Source organism: Centropristis striata, chromosome 18 (assembly GCF_030273125.1).
Source record: "Centropristis striata isolate RG_2023a ecotype Rhode Island chromosome 18, C.striata_1.0, whole genome shotgun sequence".
Lineage (NCBI taxonomy): Eukaryota > Metazoa > Chordata > Actinopteri > Perciformes > Serranidae > Centropristis > Centropristis striata.
Genome location: NC_081534.1, coordinates 26,135,420 through 26,157,200, shown reverse-complemented (window position 1 = coordinate 26,157,200; position 21,781 = coordinate 26,135,420). Strand labels below are relative to the sequence as shown.

Below are 21,781 nucleotides of genomic sequence, written 5' to 3'. Positions count from 1 at the left end.
GTCGTATTGTTGCTCGCAGAGCTGCTATTGTGTCCTGCTGACTGTCTGCAGGCTGAGTGGGCACGGAGAATGAGTCGTTCCCTAGCAACATGTGAGCACAGCCCCTTCACTGATCTGACACTGAATTCCTTTGAGGACGGCGGAAAAGGAGACGCCGAGAAAGACATCATGAACACTGTCCGTGGTAGACGGTCTCTGGTAATAATGGAGCGTTCTGATACAGTCTTGAGCCATGAGAGTCTAAAATCTGCACCTTTTCGGTGCTTTTGTGCAGGATTAGATGCCTCTGCAAGCATGTTGCAGCCTTTACATATTTACAGTTAGCAGTAAATGTCATATTCTGCGTTTTGTTATATTTTGCATTTGTCTTGAGGTTTTCATTTGTCACTTTAATTTAATTTAATATCGGTAACTTTCTGATACACATGCGCACTCATTGGCCACAATTATGTACACCTGTTCAACTGCTCGTTAACGCAAATATCTTATCAGCCAATCACATGGCAGCAACTGAATGCATTTAGTCATGTAGAGATGATGAAGACGAGCTGCTGAAGTTCAAACGGAGCATCAGAATGAGGAAGAAAAGTGATTAAATCGACTCTGAATGTGGCATGGTTGTTGGTCTGAGTGTTTCAGAAACTTCTGATCTAAAGACCATCTCTTGGTTTTACAGAGATGTTCCGAAAGAGAGAAAATATCCCGTGAGCTGCAGTTCTCTGGGCCAAAATGCTGCTTGTTGATGCCAGACGTCAGAGGAGAATTGCCAGACTGGTTCAAGTGATAAAAAGGCAATAGTGACTAAAATAAACACTTGTTACAACCAAGGTATGCAGAAGAGCATTTCTGAACGCACAACACGTCCAACCTTAAAGCAGATAAAGACCACACGCCACTTTATTAGGTACATCTTGTAGGTAATAAAGTGGCTGGTGAGTGTAAATTCATATCTTGGAACAACTTGAGTTAGTTTTATTTATTTTAACACCATTTAAGAGAGACTTTTGCAGAAGAATAAAGTTTTCAGCCATGCTTGTTGCTGGATGACGATGGTATTGTTGGTCTGTTGGTCCAACAATATCTCAATAACTTCTTGATAGATTGTCATACATTTCTGTCCATAAATTAATGGTTCCAAGAGGATTAATTGTAATAACTTTGGTGATCTTCATTTTTATTAACTGCAGCGTATGTAGCAGGGTTCAAATTACAGACTGTGTGTTGGCGCCTGTGCAGAATGCTACATTGCTACGTTTGGTAACTACATTCTAGCATCTACCTGAAATAAAAATAATCTCCAAGACATATTTGGTCCTGAAACAGCAGGTTCCTCCATGGCAGGAACATGCTACTCCACATTCTGTCTTTGGTTTATGACCAAATAAATGCAAAACTACCGACCCTGCAGCCTCAGCTGTGCTTTCTTTTAAGCACTAATTAGCATGCTAACACACTAATCTTAAGAGTATGACCATGCTACACATTATACGTGCTTAACATCTGCATTTCAGAATTTAGTTCAAAGCTAAATGTACAGTAAAGGTATTGTCACAGATGCCACCTTCTTAGCAAGGTCTTTAAATCTTGTTTTCTATTCAAACTAAGTGAAGTAAATGTATTGCTGTTGTCTCAGAATGCTCCATTGCTATTAATGAACATCAGCACGAGATTAAAAAATGCTAAAACATCATAAAACTTGAGAGATGATGACAAGAGTTGCGATATCTCTCTGAACGGCAGAGATAATTAAATACATTCATCTAGAAGCTTTTCGAGACGTAGTGGAGCTAAACAATTTTCTCCCGAGCCAGCATCTGGTGATAAATTTAAACCAATCACCCTGCAGAGACAGGCGTGAGGTCGTCGTCACATCACTCTGAATTATGAGCGCTTCATTTAAGACGGCAGACACTGACCTGACACCTCGTACTGATGTGGCGCTGAAGTTCCACTCGTGAATCCCCTTGTTCTGCAGGAGAGATCAAAATAACATCATGACAGCTTCTTGGAGCGTTAAATCAATCAATGCACTCACTCATCGGAGCAGACTGGCTGCTGTGTTACAGTAATGGCATTATCCAAAATATGCTGATTGACCTGGCAGTAATAAAAAAGACATTAGTGGGTTTATTGCATTGGCTGTGGCACATTAAAATGAATGAAAATATGGAGTCAGTGTAGCTGATGTAGCAGGTTTATTAGGATCAACTTCTGATCAGCAGACATTTTTATTTATTTATGCTGCTGTGTTTGTATTGAAGCAATAAGGAAGATGCAATAACTTCTAAACAGGAAATAAGAGTCTGTTATCATAGAGCAGCATCTAACCAAATATAACGAAACAGGAAAACTGACAACCATCACCCGACTTCTGCTGTGAAGGTGATCTTTGATTTAATCTTTGGTTACTGTAAATGTCATTGCTTTGATGTGATGATGATTGCCTTTGCACAGTAGCTTGTGTTTACTTAAAGCATTTACATGTTTTTTAATGCATATTTGCCAAAAGGAATTGCATGAAGCCTAACTGCATAAACATTTTATGATTTTTTGTTTTACAGGGACAGAGCACAATTAAGAATAGCTGCACCATAGTTAGCTAGAAGTTAATATACATACAGAGCATAACAAATTTATCAGACCACCTGTCAGAAATACGAGAAAACATAAATATTTAAAGCATTCAAAAGTTTGTTTGAAACTAAAACTTTTTAAAATGTATTTATTACTACATTTGTGTATGATTTTATTGTATTTTAATAACTGTATAGCACTTTGGTCAACTGAGGTTGTTTTTAAATGTGCTCTATGAATAAACTTTCACTTGACTTGACTTTACTAAAATGTTATTGTTCTTTATTTGGCAAATAGCAAACTGAATTCACCTTTTTATACCCAGATTTGACCCAAAAGTCCGAAAATAACAACATTCAACCTCTAAAAGTCATTTTTCTATTCAGGAATGCAAGTAAATAACTATAATTTGACATCTTAATGAAGAAATAATAATGTGCTTTACTATTTTTTTTTTTTTTTTTACAGTTTTTTTTTGTAAAACAGTAAATTTTAAAACTCATGTATAACAATAATAATTATTATATTTTAGCATTGAAAATATACTTTTGGTTAAAGAGCTTCTACATACTGCAGTATTAACTTACAGACACATAAAAAATGATTTTGGTAATAACTAATGCTGTTAATTTAGGACAGCTGTGGCATAAATTTATGGTCTAATAATTTTTTAAGCATTGTACATGATTAAGATTATTTACTTTTAGCTCACTTAAAATAATATATGCTAACATGCTTGAATCTTCCCATAATTTGCACTGGGCAATGAGCCATAGTGGATTTAATTATCTGTAGCTTCTTCACTTAAAAAGATACATTTATAAATCACCCCAACAACTGAAAGTGCAATATTGCTGCTGATTGTGTATGAAAACATGCAGTTACACACATCCAGACAGGTTTTGCAGGTATTTTAAATAAGACAAAATGAGGATGGATGTTTTCCAACTGCTTCAATGTTTCTTCTCAAAATTCAGGGATGAGTAGAAATGAGAGGAAATTAACCAACAATAGATAAAGCAGAAGTGGAACAGTATAAGTGATACCATGATGATACTAACCTTGTCATCAGGAGCAACGTGCCAGATAGAAACTGTGTTGTCATCGACGTCTTTGTTTATAGATAAATACGAAGGCTGGTACACTTTAGTGGGCTCTAATATCAACACCTGCAAGAAAAACATCAAAGTGCTGCATTAGTGCCTTTGTTTAGCCAATGAAAGTTGTTAGAGCCTGCATAATCTTTTCATTTTGTTTACACATATTAAAACCCCATGACACGCTTTAAAAGGCAGACCCCTTGTTTGCATAATGAAGAAGAAATGTATAGAGAATATCAATTAAGATATAATAATATTATTTGGGGAAATAAATAGGGGGGAAATACAAAGGCATAATAAAAACATATAATATAATATAATTTAATACAATACAATATAATATAATATAATCAATAGAATAAATAATTCTAAAAATAATAATAAAAAATGTTTAATTCATTAATTAAACATAAAAAAAGATAAAGAAGAAATGTAAGAGAAAATGATGCAGAAATAATAATAATATTTGGGAGTATAAATATGGGGATTATACAAAGGGAAATAAAAGCAAATAATAATATTATATAATATCATGAATAAAAGAAATAAATAAATACAATAAAAATAATAATAATAAAAAAATATAAATAAATGCAACATTTATTTCAATAATTTAAAAGGAAAGTCAATAAATAAATAAATAAATAAATAAATAGGGAAATGAATACAAAAGTAAATAAACATAGAAAGATTGAAACAGAAATATAAAATTGTCACATTTTATCAAGAACTTAAAGCCTAAATGTATTTTGAATATTATTTTTGGTACATTTAGTTGCCAATACAATATTTTTATTACACAATTAATGTATTAAATATTTATTTGATTTTTTTTTTGGCATTCAGCCACATTTTTTCATCCCTGAGCTGCATCTTTGGGGGTTTACTGGTTCTTTGTCTGGAGTCACTCACAGGAAACCGGACAGAGGAGACGTCTTTCTTGGTGGCCTCCACCAGAAAGTCCATCCAGAAGTCCACCAGCTCCTGTTTGGGTGCCGGCTGCTCCACGCCGGGCTTCTTAAACTGTTGGTAGATCAGGATGGTCTCCACCAGCGAGCGCAGATACCTGAAACCAAACAAAGAAAACAATTAAAAAAAAGGATCCACTTAGCCCTTAAGAAAACTCAGAAATCTAATCTTTGTTTAACCAAATGTAACCAAATGTCAGAGGCATAAAAAACAACTTAATTGACAGCCCATTTCTCTTCAGAAAAACATCTGCAAACAAAACAACTTACTGGCAGATAATTTGCATGTGTGTTATGTTGTTTTAAAGCCATGAGCATAGATCAAGAAGGATCACAGAAACAAACAATACCATATGATTGTGTTTCCATGCTGGGGCTCATTTTTCTTTGTGACATTAATGGAAACTTAAAGAGTTTTTCACAGCACAAACACAAATAAAGAACAGCAGGGTCTTAAGAGCTGCAAAAATGGAGCCGCAGAGAGTTTACTGTTCTCCTGCACATGTCGTACATCTGATACAGACTCATAAAGTCCTGACAAATGGATATAAAGTCTGAAATTATGCCCCGCTGAGAGTCAAGACTTTGTTCCTTCATTATGAAGGGATTATGTGAGAGTAAGCATGATTTAGGTGCGTTCGTATGCTTGTTGTATAAAATATTGAACTGTTAAAGAATAATTTTGGGCTTTATTTTCCTGTTTTAGGCTTAAATTATTGTTTATAGTTTTGTTTATAGTCAAGAAAAGGCTTTGGCCATAGCTGAATGAGAAGAAAACTCAAAAAGGAACAAGCATGAACCTGCAATAGCTGTGACCACGTAAGCACATGCATTACATGTTTTGAATAGGTGTAACCAAAGGTAAAATAATAAATAAATATTTAAAAATGTTAATTGATTAATTCATAAAAATATTAAGACATAAATAAAAATAAATAAATTGAGACATAAATAAATTTAAATCAAAAATAAATTTAAAAAAGGAAAATTAAATAGCTAAATGAATACAAAGGCAAAAAATGTATGAATTTGACACACATTATTCACATTGATTCACATTATTATCAATAAAGAAAAGCTTACATGTATTTTTAAATATTATTTTTAGACATTTATTTATTGACACACAACCTCACACTTGACCTAGGAGGAACCAAAGGGAAAATAATTAAAAATTAATAAAAATGAAACAGGAAAGTGATTAAATGCAGAAAAATTACATTACATTTATTCTTTGATATTATATTTTGTTCATTTAGTGGCAAATTGATTTATTTTAATTTTGAGACTGATCTACGAACAGAGAAAGCTTTATAGCTGCTGGTGTTTAAGGTCGTTATTCTGTCTGCAACATTTAGGAATCCTCATCAGAGCCGAAGGTAACTGAATAAAAGCATAAACCTTCACTCAGTTCTGCACCATTTCAACCTCCTGTTGAGAAAGAGTATTTCTTTCCAAAGAGCAAATTATCAGCATACGAACACATTTAAAATTCTTCACCAAATGTCACGACACCCTGCTGATCTATTCATCAGAATCCGTGCAAAGACAGGAGTGCTGCTCAAATGAGCAAAGCCAGTTCCCTCGTGATTTTCTCTGTTCTCTGTGCAAAACACACCAAATGCTTTGCACAATGGCCACAGATGGCCGCTATGGTTTCAAAAGGAAACCAGAGCTGCACTCCAGATCACATCAGCGCCGATGCATTTGGTGAAGGATGTGGTCTGAAATGTGTTTTCGGCAATGCTAATCTGAGAGCGGCTTATCTGTGTTCTCACCAGATGGGGGCTTTAAGTTTGAAGAGTTTCTCGGAGGCCTGGATGACCCTGGTGTTGTCACAGGCCAGGATGCTGGCACCGAGGAAGAAGCCCACGTCCCAGTAGCTCTGCAGCTTGTCCAGACTGCCTTTCTTTCCCAACAGGCTGCTCAGCTTCACTCCTGGGAAACAAGACAGATTATCCACCACAATAAAAAGATAATCATTGTTGTTGCATTTCCTATGAGAAGAGAGATTTTTAAGATAACTGCAGCTAAAAAAAGGGGCGCAGAAACATGTTCGTGCACGACTTGGATGTGCAACAACCTGCAGCACAAACGCTTGATTTGTCATTTGTATTCTGCAAGAATTTAAAGGTATGGTTGGAAATGTTTTTGTGGCTTCTGCTATGACATGTCCTGCTGCAGCAACCAGCCATTTGGAGAGGCAGGTGGGGGTCCCAGGGGATCAGTGCAGGGGGAGAGCAGGGTCCAGAGACAGACGGAGGGTGGGACTGGAATAAAGAGCTGCAGGCTGATTCCCAGACTGCCTGCACTGTTTCCCACATTCCTGTGCTCCTCTGAGCCTCAGATTTCAGGGCAGAAGCACAAAATAGGGAACAGGGGCCTAACGGGAGCATATATTACTCTGTATATGACTACATATTTTCTACTTAAGCAGCTATAATTAACATTTTTATCATAAACTGGATCAAATTTGACAGGGGCTGCAGGTAGTGATGCACAAACAGCACCAAACTCTACAGTTCCCATCCAACCCTCAGAAACATTATGTGTTTTTCCACAACGTGACATAAAATACATGCAACAAATTGAATCTTCCTCTGCCATTTAACAACACTTGCACTTTCATTAGCTTACGTTTCATACATACTTGGCCACTGCGTCAAACTGAGACCCGTTACCAGCATCTATCAAGTCAGAAATTACTAGTACTACGACTACTATGGCTACTCTTTCATCAATGCTAGTGCTGTTAGCATTGATTTCAATGAACAACTTGCAATCCTATTTTTTCTGTGTGGCCTGTTGGCTCTATAAATTCTGAAATCGGTGCTCTAATAGAGTCGTTTTTGGCTGCAGCAGACAAATGTTTGCAGCAATAAAGCTCGAAAAAATTTTTCCCATTACCAAACAGCAGACAGACACAATTTATGACTAGCTGGTGAACACAGTGGAGCTATTAGCTACTTTAAAGCCACATATTTCCCTCTTGAATTGTTGGAGACCAAAAGAAAGCTAAAAGGAGAGTGAGTACTGGACAAACAGAGAGAAACACAACCCCAGATGTAAAAATTCCCAGGTGATTGTCATTTGAACCGACCAGCCCTGAGTAATGTTAATGCCGTCACTGCTGAAGCTAGCAGGATTTTGTTGCCACCGGCATCATCGTCAATAAAGTTGTTATTTTTAAATAACAATATATGTGTTATCTTGAACTTTTTTCCTTTCCCGCTACCTTTTCTGTTCAGGTTTTATTGATCCTTTGCATTACATTTGTATTTTCATTGAACCTCACTCGTTCAGATTTGATTTGATTTGATTAGTTCCCTCTTGACCTTTGACATTACATGGACAGATCCACGTCTAGTCTGTATGACTGCAATTGCCGTACAGTACAAGAAGCCTATTAACGACTTTAGGAGCTATGAGGACCTGAAGGGAAATGCAAAGGTCCAGTACCAATGATACATGTCAGACTCTACTGTTTAGTGCAGCATTAACCTGCCAATTTCAATATATACACTACCGCTCAAAAGTTTGGGCTCACTTAAAAATGTCCTTATTTTTGAAAGAAAAGCACATTTAAAAAAAAAAAAACAACCATTTAATTAATCAGACATATAGTATAGACATTGTTAATGTGGTAAATGACTATTAAAGCTGGAAACGGCTGATTTTCTTATAAAATATCTATTATATATTGTCAGCAACCATCACTCCTGTGTTCCAGTGGCACATTGTGTTAATTCACATTTATAGTGTTGAAAGGCTCATTGATCATTAAAACACCATTATGTTAGCACAGCTGGAAACTTTTCTGTGCTGATTTGAGAAGCAATTAAATGATCCCTCCTCAGGCTGGTTTAGTCTCTAGAGGTAAAGTTGGATATTTTTACAGGTTATTTCTACCCTTGTCAATGTCTTTACTATATTTTAGATTAATTTTGAAACTCATTTCATGAATAAAACAGTTTGTTTTCATGGAAAGAAACAGACATTTTCTGGGTGACCCCAAACTTTTAAGCGCCTGTGTACATGCAAATCATTAAAATAAAACTTACTTTGTAACTTCCTACCTTCGTTGTATATCTGCCACGGATAGACTTGACTGATCATGTTGAATTGTAGCAGAGTAAAGACAGAATCTAAGCCACTCACCCACTTTGCGAAGCTCGAAAGACGTATCAAACTGGTGTCCGGCTGCCAGGAGTAGAACAGCATAGTTGATCCCAGAGTGTAGTGTTGGCTCTGACTCAAACCCCTTTTTAAACCTGAGAGAGAAAAAAATGGCTCCAATAAACATTTTTCCTCCAAGAAATGCGTCACTCTAAATGAATCCAAGAATCTGTGAGATGACGGATGGCTTCACGGGGCTCCCCCGGCTTTCTGAGACACTTGGAGTTAGAAAAAACAATTACAGCCATATTGAGTGGGGACCACAGAACGGCAAACCACAACTGTGAGTACCCTCGCAAAACAAGAAATTTTCATTTATTTAATGAGCAATCTGTTGTGCTGAGGGACGGGGTGTGAATGTTATTAGGGGGCTTCGCCAAGCTGTGACATGGAACTGAAAATAACAGCCAGATGGGGACTCAGCATATTCAGACTGATATGAGATCCGAAGAGCAATTAACAGATGAAGGAAATCAGCAGCCTCATGGTATTATTATTAGTAGTATTGCTCTGTTATTAAGTCAACTTCCGTCAGCTACCGTGAACCTTTATATGCTCACATGGCTGCCACACTTAGAGGGCAAACAAGCTCGTACCAAAAACAGGAGCAGCCTTCCTGGATTTAAAGTCTGGAAGCTGGAAACCCTCCACATGCATCTCTGCTGACTCATTAGTAACAAGCTGATCCTGCAAGTTTTTCCAGAAGCAAACTCCTGCTGTGAACATCCAGCTTCATCAACCAAAGGTCTGAACAAGGTCTACATCTGGAGTGAACTTAAAATCACTCTGCAGCAAAGAAAAACCCTCTTTGTGTAACACTAATATTAGATTCCATCACTGAGATTAATGCTCACAATAAAGAAATTATAGGAAGAGTTTATCTGCTGATGCATTCACATGGTACATGGTGCAGCAGCATTTACAGGTGCATCTCAATAAATTAGAATATCATAGAAAAGTTTATTTATGTCAGTAATTCAATTCAAAAAGTGGAAATAACACATTATATAAATCAGTTACACACAGAATGAAACATTTCATGTCTTAATTTATTTCATTTCTTCTGATTATAATGATTATGGCTTACATTTAATGAAGACCTCAAATTTAGTGTCTCAACAAATGTTTAATATTAAAAAAGACCAATTTTAAAAAGTATGTTTAATATGGAAATGTTGGCCTCTGAAAAGTATGTCCATCTATATGACTCAATACTTGGTTGGGGCTATTTGACTTGAACTACTGGAAATGGACTTTTCCATCATATTCTAATATATTGAGATGCTCCTGTAGCTGTTAGGATGCAAACTAATATAACAAACTACCATCAGAACTTAAATCAGCCACAAATGTGAATATTTTTGTAATTAACATCATGTGCAATACCATTTTTCAACACCACAGACTATATTATGTTCATGATCATGTGCAATATATCTGTATACTTTACTCCTTTGACACTTTATTATTTTTTTTATATTGTTATTATTTATATTTATATTATATATTATATATTGTTACATATTTTGTTCATTGTTTTTCTTATATTATCCTATATTGTGATTGTAACTTTGGAGCAATCTGGAACCATCCCATTTCCTTCGGGATTAATAAATCTATTTTATTTTATCTTTTAAAAATCCAGGTTAAAAACATTTGTCTTTTTTTATTTTTTTTTTATTTATTTTTTTTAAAGCAAATCATTATTTTATGTTCCATTTTAATCTAGCTCTTTCTTTTCTTTCTGTTATTCTGCTTCTTTTTAATTGTATGTTTTAAATTCTGTTTTATGTAAAGCACATTGAGTTGCCCTGTGAATGAAATGTGCTCTATGAATAAAGATGTCTTGGTACTCCAAACTGTAGAGAAAATCTCAACACTGACCTTCCTCATTATATTTGGCAAGAAACATAAATTGGAATAATTTAATCTTCAGTTTGTTTAAGGATTTAAATCATGGAGTTTAGGATCCCTAAAACAGAGTGAGTCCGTGAGTTCGATATTGATTTATTGGGCTGTCATCGACTAATGAACTTCCCAGCCGACTAACACGATGTTGTTGACTAATCAATAAGATGATTAGTCAACAACATAATAAATCAATTTATCTATCTACACAAAGAAAAACACAAAAGCCTCACTTTAAATCTTGTTTGCCAGATATGTGCATACAAGTTTCTGGGTTATAAGTCATTCAGCATGAAAAAAAGCTACTCTACTAAAAGAAATCTTAGTTTACGAATATCAAAATAACCAAATCAACTTAGAGATGTGAGAGATTGATGTAATTAAACTATAGCTGTGCTCCTCCATATGTTCAGGTATTGATCTAAGTTAAAAAAAAACCAACTTTGTGGGAATTAATATAACATTTTAAAGAAAGTTTCTGAACCCCAGCCTGAATGCTGGGACATTTGTGACATATTATCCTTTGAGTATTTTTTAAAGGAAAAAGTGACTTTCTTTCATACTCTTTTAGATTAAAATACACTGTAAATATCCATATTTACATTTCTCATAACCTTGTATCATGGATACATACAATGGATGCGCTACAACTTATTTATAGAGTCTATGGCTACAACCTTTGTAACTAGAAAGCAGCTTCCTTTGGTTGAAGTGTTAAAAAGGCCACAAACATTTGGTCACATGTAGTCGAGGGAAGAGACCCGGCACTTTAAATGTAGAGAAGCTCAGGTTAGTATATGTAATCATTGTAGATTTAAATGTAATAAATAGCAAAAGTGAAGCAAATAAAGTTCAATTGAATGTACGCATGTTATCCATTTTTCAGAATACATGCGTTGTATAATATATGTCTGAGGAACTGAGTTGGAAATTACGTAAATACATGGCCAAAGTGAACATATCTATTTGTTAAAATAATCATCTGGTGATATTCTTAAGAGCTTTTATGGATTCTTTGACCCAGAAAATGTAGATTTTGACACCAAGATTGACCTTCGAAGTGGCTTGGAAGATATATTGGTTCTCATAGACTTTATACGGCTGCCATCTCCGACACACAATCTTGATGAAGTGGCTCCCATCAAAAATTGAAACACATGGTGATAGAGAAAAATTGGTGCTTTTGTCCCGTTTATTTTGCCAAGCCGCCTGAATATGTTCTCTGGTTCTCTTAAAAAATGTGAGAATAGAAAAGTAGACACAGTAATGGTTATCTGTAAGCACGTTACATTGTCAAACCTCCATTAATCTTTGAAGCAAAAGTGTTTGTGTATCTTAGAATTCAAATAAATAAATAAGGGGTTTATACTGGATTACGTGGCAAAACTTGACTTATTTTAAAATGCCATCTCGTCTGTTTCCTGTCTATATTCTTCCTTTTGAGAAATGAATAAGAACTGCTCTGGCATTAGTATTAAGGCATGGTGGATTAGTGAGAAAAACCTTCACAATCTTCACGCAAATGTAGAGAAATCCACTTTTGGAGAAAAGGGATTAAAGCTATTAAAAGACGGAGAAGTTACACCTGCACTAACATTTCCATTTACAATATCTTTTAATTGAGGCTTGATAAACAGTTAGAGGCACTAAATGCTTCGGCATGACCATATTACTTTAATCACAGCTGTTTTTCTTCATTTTAACTCTTGAATATGTTATTTTTGAGCTGACAGGACTGGAACTTCTGCATGTTTTTCTCCACGTGCATTGTTTTGCTGTAATGAGCTGTCATTTGCAGACTCGCCCCGTTCCTTGAACTCCTCTCTAAACAAAGGCTTTTACCTTTTACAGCGCCAATTAAGAAGTCCTTTATCTGCTGCACTTTCATTCACACTAACTCTTTACACCGTGGCGCCACGATCCAGTGATTCACCTTCAAGGCATCTATCTGGAAACATTTCTACTAACAATATTTATATGTGACTCAGCATCTGGAGGAGCCACCTGACGTCTGCTGAATGGACTTGATTGAGTTGCATCATGGGAAGTGTGGGACTGGTGTTTGGAGTCAGGATTCATTGACTTCTAAAGCATACATTTCTGCCAATCCTTTTTTTTTTAAATCTCTCTTACAAGTTCACCATGTTCACTTCTTAATTACTCTCAGTTCTATAAAAGGTGCATTTACCTCTTTGGCTAATTTCCAGAGAAAATGAATTCCAATTCAAAGGGCTGGTTTCATTTAACACTCCTTTCCACTGCTTTCTATTTTAGGACAATCACACGTAAACGATAGGAGTTACCACAAATCATAAAGGGAGTGACACGTCCTCTCTCACCAGAGCGTGCCGCTGTCTCTGCTCGCCGTGTCCGTGAAGTGAGACTCCAGGAACATGTCCTTATAGATGCGTCCCACCAGGCAGTAGATGTCCGAGGCGACCTGCTCCTCGCCTTCCACCAGCGGCAGCATGATGTCCAGAGCCTTCTGTCTGTCGCCCGGCAGGTTCCTCCTGCAAACACAAACACAAGTCAGAAAGGAGTTTAATTAGAGTTCAGACTTTTTTTTTTAACTTGAGTGAGGAGCAATGAAGAAAAACTAATCTGCTTTGAGAAAATATCTATCCAGGCCTGTGTCAGTGGAAAGCTGTCATGGTTAGTTGTGACAATTAATCACCATTCAGTTACCATTCGGGGTCCTTTTTTTGGGGGGAGAATTGGCGGTTACCACAATTATACCACATAGAAGTGGTGAACATCATCTGAAAGCTGTGAACCTAAAGATTCATTATGTTCTTTATTGAAAGTGATAGAGTGAAAGGGGGTGATAGAGGGGAAGACATGCGGCAAAGGGAGCTCAGGCCGGATTCGAACCCGGCTCCGCCGCAGAAAGGACTCAGCCTTAGCGGTAAGCGCTCTACCAGTGTGAGCCACCGGGACGCCCGAACCTAAAGATTCATTTGAGATGCAGCTCAGCACTGTGTGTCAAGGTGTTCTGGTCAAAAATATCTAATAAAAATGACTTAAATAATTAATTATGTATCTATTGAAACCTATTATGGTGTATAAAGGGCCATAATATTAGTGGTGGCTTTCTGAAGTACATTTCCATGTTAAACTATGTCCCATAAGTTGTTGCAAATTGAGCCTGCTCGTCCTCCAGAAGAGAAAAAAGAAAAACGGCAGAAATTGCGCTGGTCCGCCACCAGGACACCTGAACATTTTTAACACTTCTTCAAACACTTCTTCATCCTAATCTTAATGGGGCACTCCACCAATTGTAAATGTCAATATTATTTTAGGCATGTGGAATGCCAGACTGTTTTCATTCTTTGGCGTCTGATACCAACGCAAAGAAGCACTCTTTAGTGTCTGAATGAGATGCATGTTTTTAAATAACTCCTGTATGAAGCCATCTGCTGCTCAGGAAGTTAGATGATGAAGTAGAAGAGCGAGGAAATGTGTGTAGGGAGGAGGACAGGAAACAAAAGTCAATCGTGACTGCTTAACTAATGTATAACACTGTATTTACGGTTGTAGTGATATACTGGCAAAGCAGGTACACCGTGGTATAAAAAAATGATAGATACTGTGGACATTTGCTTATTTGCAGTATTGAGTTTTTTTTCAAAAGGGAGACTTATACACACTTCCATAACTTTTCATTCCTTTACAGTTCATTGTAGCTGATAATAAAAGGTAAAACGGTAAATGGACTGACTTTGTATAGCGATTTTCTAGTCTTTAACACTACAGACGGTGCTCAATCACTCATTCACACACACATTCATACTGGTGACTGAAGCTACCCTAAACCACCTGCCACCATCAGGAATCCATTCACACAATGATAAATGCAGCATATGGAGCAATTTTGGATTCATTATCTTGCCCAAGGACTCTTCCATGGTCAGGGATCGACTCACGACCTTACGATCAGTCTGCAAATTTCTCAACCATCTGAGCCACAGCCGCATAAACATAATAATCGTGTGATACTGTATACTGTGACACCATGTCCCACATGATTAACCCTGTGGCCGTGATAAGCGTCATAGTTTGACAACTAGGGCCACCAAGTGTGTTAAAAATGACGCCAAGGGAGTTGTGATCAACCGTTCGTATATGACAAGTTAGAAATAAGAAAAGCTATGACGTGCTCAGGCTTTAAAAATAGTTTGTATGTTCTGTATGTAATAGTATGTTCTGGAGGGAGCTGAATAGACTTGATTGAGTTGCATCATGGGAAGTGTATGATTGGTGTTTGGAGTCAGGATTCATTGACTTCTAAAGCATACATTTATGCCAATCCTTTTTTTCAAATATCTCTCTTGCAAGTTCACCATGTTCACTTCTTAATTACTCTCAGTTCTTTAAAAGGTGACATTAGCTGCATTTACCTCTCTGGCTAATTTCCAGAGAAAATTAATTACAATTCAAAGGGCTGGTTTCATTTAACACTCCTTTCCACTGCTTTCTATTTTAGGACAATCACACATAAACTATAGGAGTTACCACAGATCATGAAGGGAGTAACACGTGGCACGCCTTCTCATATTTAACCACAATGGGAGCTATTAAACAATAGAGAGTACGACAGCAGACCAGTACTACTACCATGCACTTAATGAAGGTTATAAAGGTTCAGATTTGTATGAATTGTTTAAGGGAGGTGTTGATGCAACTTTATGGTCACTGAGGCAAAAAAGAAATGCATGTGTTAACCAGATCAAGATCTTTTCGACATTGCTGCTCATGGAAACACTTCCACTTTTGTCCACAGGGGGCATCACAACTAACACAACATGAAAGCTCCTTGTAGCTGCTTTAAGATAATTATCACATTTCTGCACACTTGTCTTCACTCTTGCGTAACATACAGAGCATTAAAAATCATCTAAGGTCCTTATATCTTCAGGAAAATCCTCATTATGATGTTAATTTATGCAGCAAAGAGCTGCAGAACCTCTATTCCGTGGGGGTCATTTCTGTTCTTACGGGATTAAATTTCGATAAGCCTTTGTTCTTGAGTTAATGAACGTGTCAAAACACAGGCTTCAAAAAGAAAATGAGTTGTGTTTTTGCAAAGTTAAGTCTCACACAGGCGACAATGTGTGATATAAACATAACGTGGCTCCTCTCTGCAGAGCGTGAAGGTTAAATAAAACATATGAGCTGACAGCTATTACCATGGAGACTGTCCAGAGGGAAGAGCGCTCACGGAGATGAGACCTGCTCTCTCCTAATGCATCTCTCTATTTTTCTCTTTCTTCTCTCCAGAGTGCTGATTGGTATTTGGACGGAGGAGATTCTTCTCTCGCTGCTGTCAGGCTCCCAGCAGCGCTCACATGCTGCAGACGAGAGGCCGACGCCAATTAGTCCACACACACTTTCTAACATGGAGGCTTCATTTAGAAGACCGATCATCAGAGTAGTGAGCCACATGAAATTGAACTAGTAGTTTAACTACCTTTTGCAGTAGCTGGCTCATAGTTAAACTGCATTTATATTTGTGTAGCGATTCAAGAAGTTAAATTACTTTTATGCCATTTTTTGAGTAGATAGACTACAATTCTACAATGTCATTTAGTGGACGCTTTTACCCGAAGCAACGCACATTTGAGAGTTCATACAATGAGTGCTGATCTCTGGCGATGCGTGGATTTATCAGATCCAAAATCCATCTGTTGGCCGCTTTGGTGACTCTAGATAACCTCGAGCCGATCGCTGTCCCCCGTGGCAGCTTGATATCATTCGAATGTCTGCCCTATCCACTTTCGATAGTACTTTCTGTGCCTACCATGGTGACCACGGGTAACGGGGAATCAGGATTTGATTTCAAAGAGGGCGCCCGAGACACACGAGTCAGTGCCATGAGTTAAGTTGAGTCCAGTAGGACGTAGGTGCTCTCAGGCAGTTCACAATCTTTTTATTTTCCTCCATCAGGGTAGATCATGTGTGAAGGTGTTCAGTAAAGATTTGGGTCTTAAGTATCTTCTTATAGATTGAGAGTGACTAAGCAGATCGGATGGAATTTGGAAGTTCGTTCCACCGTGGGGGAACTACGGAGGAGAAGAGTTTAGTCTAGTTTGAGAGGGTTTCTGGACCTGAATAAAGGAGTTCAGGTAGGCAGGAGCTGTGCCAGTTGCTGTTTTGTAGGCAGGATACAACTGGGAGCCAGTGCAGAAATGACTAATGGAGTGTCATGTGCTCTCTTGGGCTGGTTGAAGATCAAACGCACCACCGCATTCTGGATCATCTGCAGAGGCTTGAAGGTGCATGCGGGAAGACATGCCAGTAGAGAGTTGCAGTCGTCTAAATGTGATGTCATAAGGGCAAGGGCCAGAAATTGTGTTGATTGCTTGGTCAGGTAGGGTCTGATTTTTTAAAATATATGTATAGGGTGATTTGACATGATGAATCGTTGCCACTTAAAGGTCAGTTGGTCAACAATCATGACACCCAAGTTTTGTGCAGAGCTTGTGGGCACAAGTTGCGTTGATTGGAGCTGAATATTAGTCGGCTGATATAAAGCGGGACAGGCCGGGATGACAAGAAGCTCAGTCTTAGAGAGGTTGAGCTAAAGGTGGTGCTCTGTTACCCACGTGGAGATATCAGCAAAGCAGGGAGAGATACGAGTCAAGACAATGGGGTCGTTTTGCAGAAAGGACAGGAACAGCTGGGTGTCATCGGCGTAACAGTGGTGTGAGATTTTGCAGTATTCAAGAAGTCAACTTTTTTGCTGTTTTTGTGTAGGTAAACTGCTGAAACTCCAAACTTTAAATTGGGCCATAAAAGGAAAGGAATGTTAAATATATACTACTGTACTTTTCTACTGTAATTGAACACCCTTTGACCTCTTTGGCATCCGTCAGGCAGCTACAATCACACTTCACTTGAACTTTGTGTAATGTTATTCATAGGTCAAATGATCAGGTAAATATTTTTTTCAGTTGTAGTTAGATAATCCAAAAGCCAGATTTGTTTACAATCATGCTTTCAGATTAAACAATTAAATTTTTTGGGAGTCTGTGAAGAAAGGAAAACCCTTATATTTTTATGTCTGAAAATCGTTTTTTTTCTACTTCAAAATGAGATTTGTGGGAAAAAACACATGAAGAACGGACCATTAAAGTAAAAAAAACATGAAAATCCCCAAAGCCGGAGCCCAGTAATGCTGCTGGGCCAGTACAAGGAGTCAAGGTAATGATTTATAAAAGTCCACTTGAAAAGGAAAATTCATCCAGGTACAAACGGAAAGATTTTTCTACTCCAAAACAGCAGCCTCTTACAAACGTACAATCAGAAGACTTACTGTATAATATCTGTAATTTTCCACTCAAGCTTCAATAAATGTATTCCACCTGTTAAATGTCAAAGAAATGACATGTCTTATTTTTCTCTAGATGGAAAAGACGGCCTCAATCTAATACTGAACTGAGCAGCAGGAGAGGGTGACGTCAGAGAGATCATATGTAATGCCATTATTCTGTATATCTCCATGGCAACGAAGGTCATTATTAGGGTGGAAGTGGGTCGGGGTGGAGAAAAGCAACAAGGGGGCTTACAATTTACTGCAATATAATTACTTTCTTCAAGAGGGTCGTTTTGATATTTTTGCAGATTGTTTGTTTGTCAGCAGGATTATGAAAAAACTACGGGCCACGGGTCAAGAAAGAACCCATTTTATTTCGGAACAGATCGAATCACAGTGCAGATATGTTAACATTGCAAAATGCTGCATTCATGAGTTGTGGGAAACATTGGCTAGTTCCCCATCATATTTCATGAATGCAAACACTGGAAACAGCTTTTAACATTTAGTTTAAACACTGAGCATTTCAATATAAAACATCTTCTTTGTAGGATCCATGTCTTCCCACCTCACGACTTAATGCTCATGAACACAACAAAGTCAGAAGAACAAATTCCCAACTTGTGAAATGGGAATAACCGAAGAGCATGTGAATGCACCACTGGTCCTGACAGAAGTCTGCACCAGATTCGGGAAAGCACAAATAACGTGACAGAAACATATTTTTTAAACCCAAATATGATTGACATGTCTGTGCAGCAGACATTATGTTTCTTAAAATGATAAAAAATACAGTATAATGATGTGGACATATACATTATAATGACTGAGACCCAGTGAAATAAACTAAATATTGCATGTTTTATGTGCATCCAACTCAAGACATTGCTTTAATTTAGGTCATCCAGACAACTTCTGTCAATTATAAATAATTCAAATAAAAAAGGCTGATCAGAAAAACTTAAAATTATGTATCAGAGGTGGACAAAATTAAAGGACTAAAAGGAAAAAAAACAACTATAATTCATTCTCCGACTCATCTTCTACTCATGCACCAGGTACAATAAAAGAAGTCATGATAGCACCTTACATAACAACCTCATGTAAGAGCTATTATACTGTAGTGACTAATCCGACTCTGTCGAGTAGGTAAGCTGACACAGAGACCTCCCACAGCTGTGCGTCTCTCCTCGCGGCGTCCTCTTCTAAACTACACAGAGGGAGCGTCTTCTGTCATTAGCGGCGATCACATGAATCTGCCTCACAAAACGCTGCAGCAACCAGCTCCTAAACGCGACATCACATCCTGGTAATGGGCCAGACGGCAACAGTGAGAAACACACGGGCATCTTGGCTCCCTGCAGAAACATTTTCCAGTTGCTGCCAAATTAAAGAACAGCACGCTTTATTGCCGTTTGAGGCAGTCGCACCATGAAAACCGCAGGAAGTTTACAAGACAAGCAGCTGGTGAGAAAACAGGCAGTCAACACCTCTCTGTGTTGTGCATCTGTCTGTTTTTCTGCACACATGCTACTAATAATATCGCTGCTGTTTGGGAGCGCTAAACCTACATTTCCTGCTGCTGGTAACTTCACAAACAAACATTTTTCAAGATCTAATTGGAGTTTGAGAAAATTCTCCCACGACTGCTGTTTGTGAAACTCTTGTTCAGATAAACTGGTTGTTTGATGAATGGAAGTTAGAGATAACAGACCACTTGTTGTCTTGATACTCAGAAATAAAGTAGAAGGAGAAACAATTTTTCGTTCCTCAAAAGAGTTTTTCTCACAACTCAGATAGTATCTTGTTCTTGTGTTAGGGCCGCTCACAAAAGGGACAACAAGATAGGTTGTGTTTACATCGTAATCCATAATAGAAGTGTTTTTAGAGCACATTTCAAACATGAAACCAATTCATAGTGCTTCACAAATACATCCTAAAACATCAAAACTGGAATAAAATCATTACAAACGTTTTAAAGGAATGATAAGATAAAAAAGAGGTTTAAATACCACATAAAGATAACAACAGGTGCTTTAGGTTTAGTCAAAAAATACGAAAGTTACAATGAGAAGGATTTGTCTGTTTCACCTCACTATATTTGCAGGGTTTTTTATTTGTTGTTTATTTTTTATTGGATGCATGCTTAAATCTGGCACTTAGTCACTACTTTTTGTGTCCAGCAGTGATGGAATAAGTTTTCAGATCCCTTACTTAAATAAAAATACTAATAACACACTGTGGAATTATATATATCCACTACAATAAAAGTCCTGCATCAAAACTTACTGAAGTAAAAGTACAAAAGTATCAGCATCAAAATGTACTTAAAGTATCAAAACTAAAAGTACTCGTTATGCAGAATGTCCCCACTCAGATTGAATATTATTATTATTATTGATGCATTTATGTAAGCAGCATTTTACGGTTTTCCAGGTAGGGCTGATTTTGTTAAATCTTGACCTGAAAAGTAACTAAAACTGCAAAAAGTACAATATTTACCTCTTAAATGTAGTGAAGTGGAAGTGTAAAGTTAAATAAATAGTAAAGTTCAAAATTGTACTTAATTAAATGCACTAAGTTAGACAGCCAAAAGTGTCTGAAACTCAGCAAAATGAGAAGAAAAGACAAAATACAGTGTTTGCAGTTTGTGGTGTCATTAGTGTCCCAAAAATTCTCAAAAAACAACTTTTTTTTTTGCTTTATCGTCAAAAGGTTCCACAACAAAACCTTTTGATCTGTCAAACTGAATGTGTATGTGTGTGTGTGTGTGTGTGTGTGTGTGTGTGTGTGTGTGTGTGTGTGTGTGTGTGTGTGTGTGTCAGGGTGCAGGTTGGCTGGCAGCTAATGACTCTTACCGATTCAGTGCAAAGGCGTAGTGGAACTTCACATGTGGATGAGCCACGGGGTCAAAGGTCGGCAGCTTCTCCAGAGTCTCCACCAGCTTCACGATGGACTCATAATCCTACAGGACGAGAGGAGAACACAAAGATGAGCCGCTGGTGGGACTGTTGTGTCCGTGGCTCTCTGCACCAGCGTCCTCCAAACACACACACACTCCGACTCATCAAGGTGCTGAGCTGCTTTGAGGCCGGAGGGAAGAGTTTCTGATGTCTTTTTATTCATTCTGTCTGAGACTCAACTGTCTGCTTAACACCAAAAGCACTTCAATAATTGAGTGGCCCCCTTCATCACATTTTTGTTGCTGCTACTTGCCTACATAGTCACTATACCCAAAGCATGTTGAATAATTCAGCACGTCCTCAATGCTTGTTGTCCCGATGAATGATTCATGAGGCTGAGCGCTCGCTGCCTATGGTGAGTGGGAGGATCTGGACGCCGAGTGCCATCGCGGCGCTGAGACTAAAGAGCAAAAAAAAGAGCGGCAGATTTAAGACGAGCAGACCAAAAGCTTCGCCTAGAGCTCTCCATGGGCGGTCTGCGACGGTTTGAGGAAGCGTAAGCGACAGATTGATGCCGAGGCAGTGACCTCTCTCTAACTGGTACAGTAGGCTGGTACAGTGGCTTCACAAGGTCACGCTGATCCTCGCTGCTTAGTTGGCAATTTGTTTGAACTTAAGAAGCACATCAGTGGTTCGTCTGACTAGTTTATACGAGAAACTTTTTGGGATGTTGTGCTGAAAGTTTCTGCATGTCCTTCTCTAAAGAGTCATCTTCTCAGGGTGCAAAATCTGGGTTATGACAAGGTTCAAACCTGCAGGTGAGGAGTTAATTCTTATTGG

General features: G+C 37.7%; 1 protein-coding gene across 1 annotated transcript in view; it reads right to left on the bottom strand.

Moving 5' to 3' along the window:
* map3k5 (mitogen-activated protein kinase kinase kinase 5) overlaps nucleotides 1–21,781 on the bottom strand; it is a 99,247-nt gene that overhangs the window by 33,496 nt on the left and 43,970 nt on the right. Inside the window, exons 6-12 of the mRNA XM_059355954.1 lie at nucleotides 20,897–21,003; nucleotides 13,066–13,236; nucleotides 8,801–8,913; nucleotides 6,421–6,580; nucleotides 4,587–4,740; nucleotides 3,636–3,743; nucleotides 1,917–1,969 (exon numbers count right to left, since the gene is read on the bottom strand). Coding sequence (XP_059211937.1) covers nucleotides 1,917–1,969; nucleotides 3,636–3,743; nucleotides 4,587–4,740; nucleotides 6,421–6,580; nucleotides 8,801–8,913; nucleotides 13,066–13,236; nucleotides 20,897–21,003 — 866 coding nt within the window. The remainder of the gene's footprint in view (nucleotides 1–1,916; nucleotides 1,970–3,635; nucleotides 3,744–4,586; nucleotides 4,741–6,420; nucleotides 6,581–8,800; nucleotides 8,914–13,065; nucleotides 13,237–20,896; nucleotides 21,004–21,781) is intronic.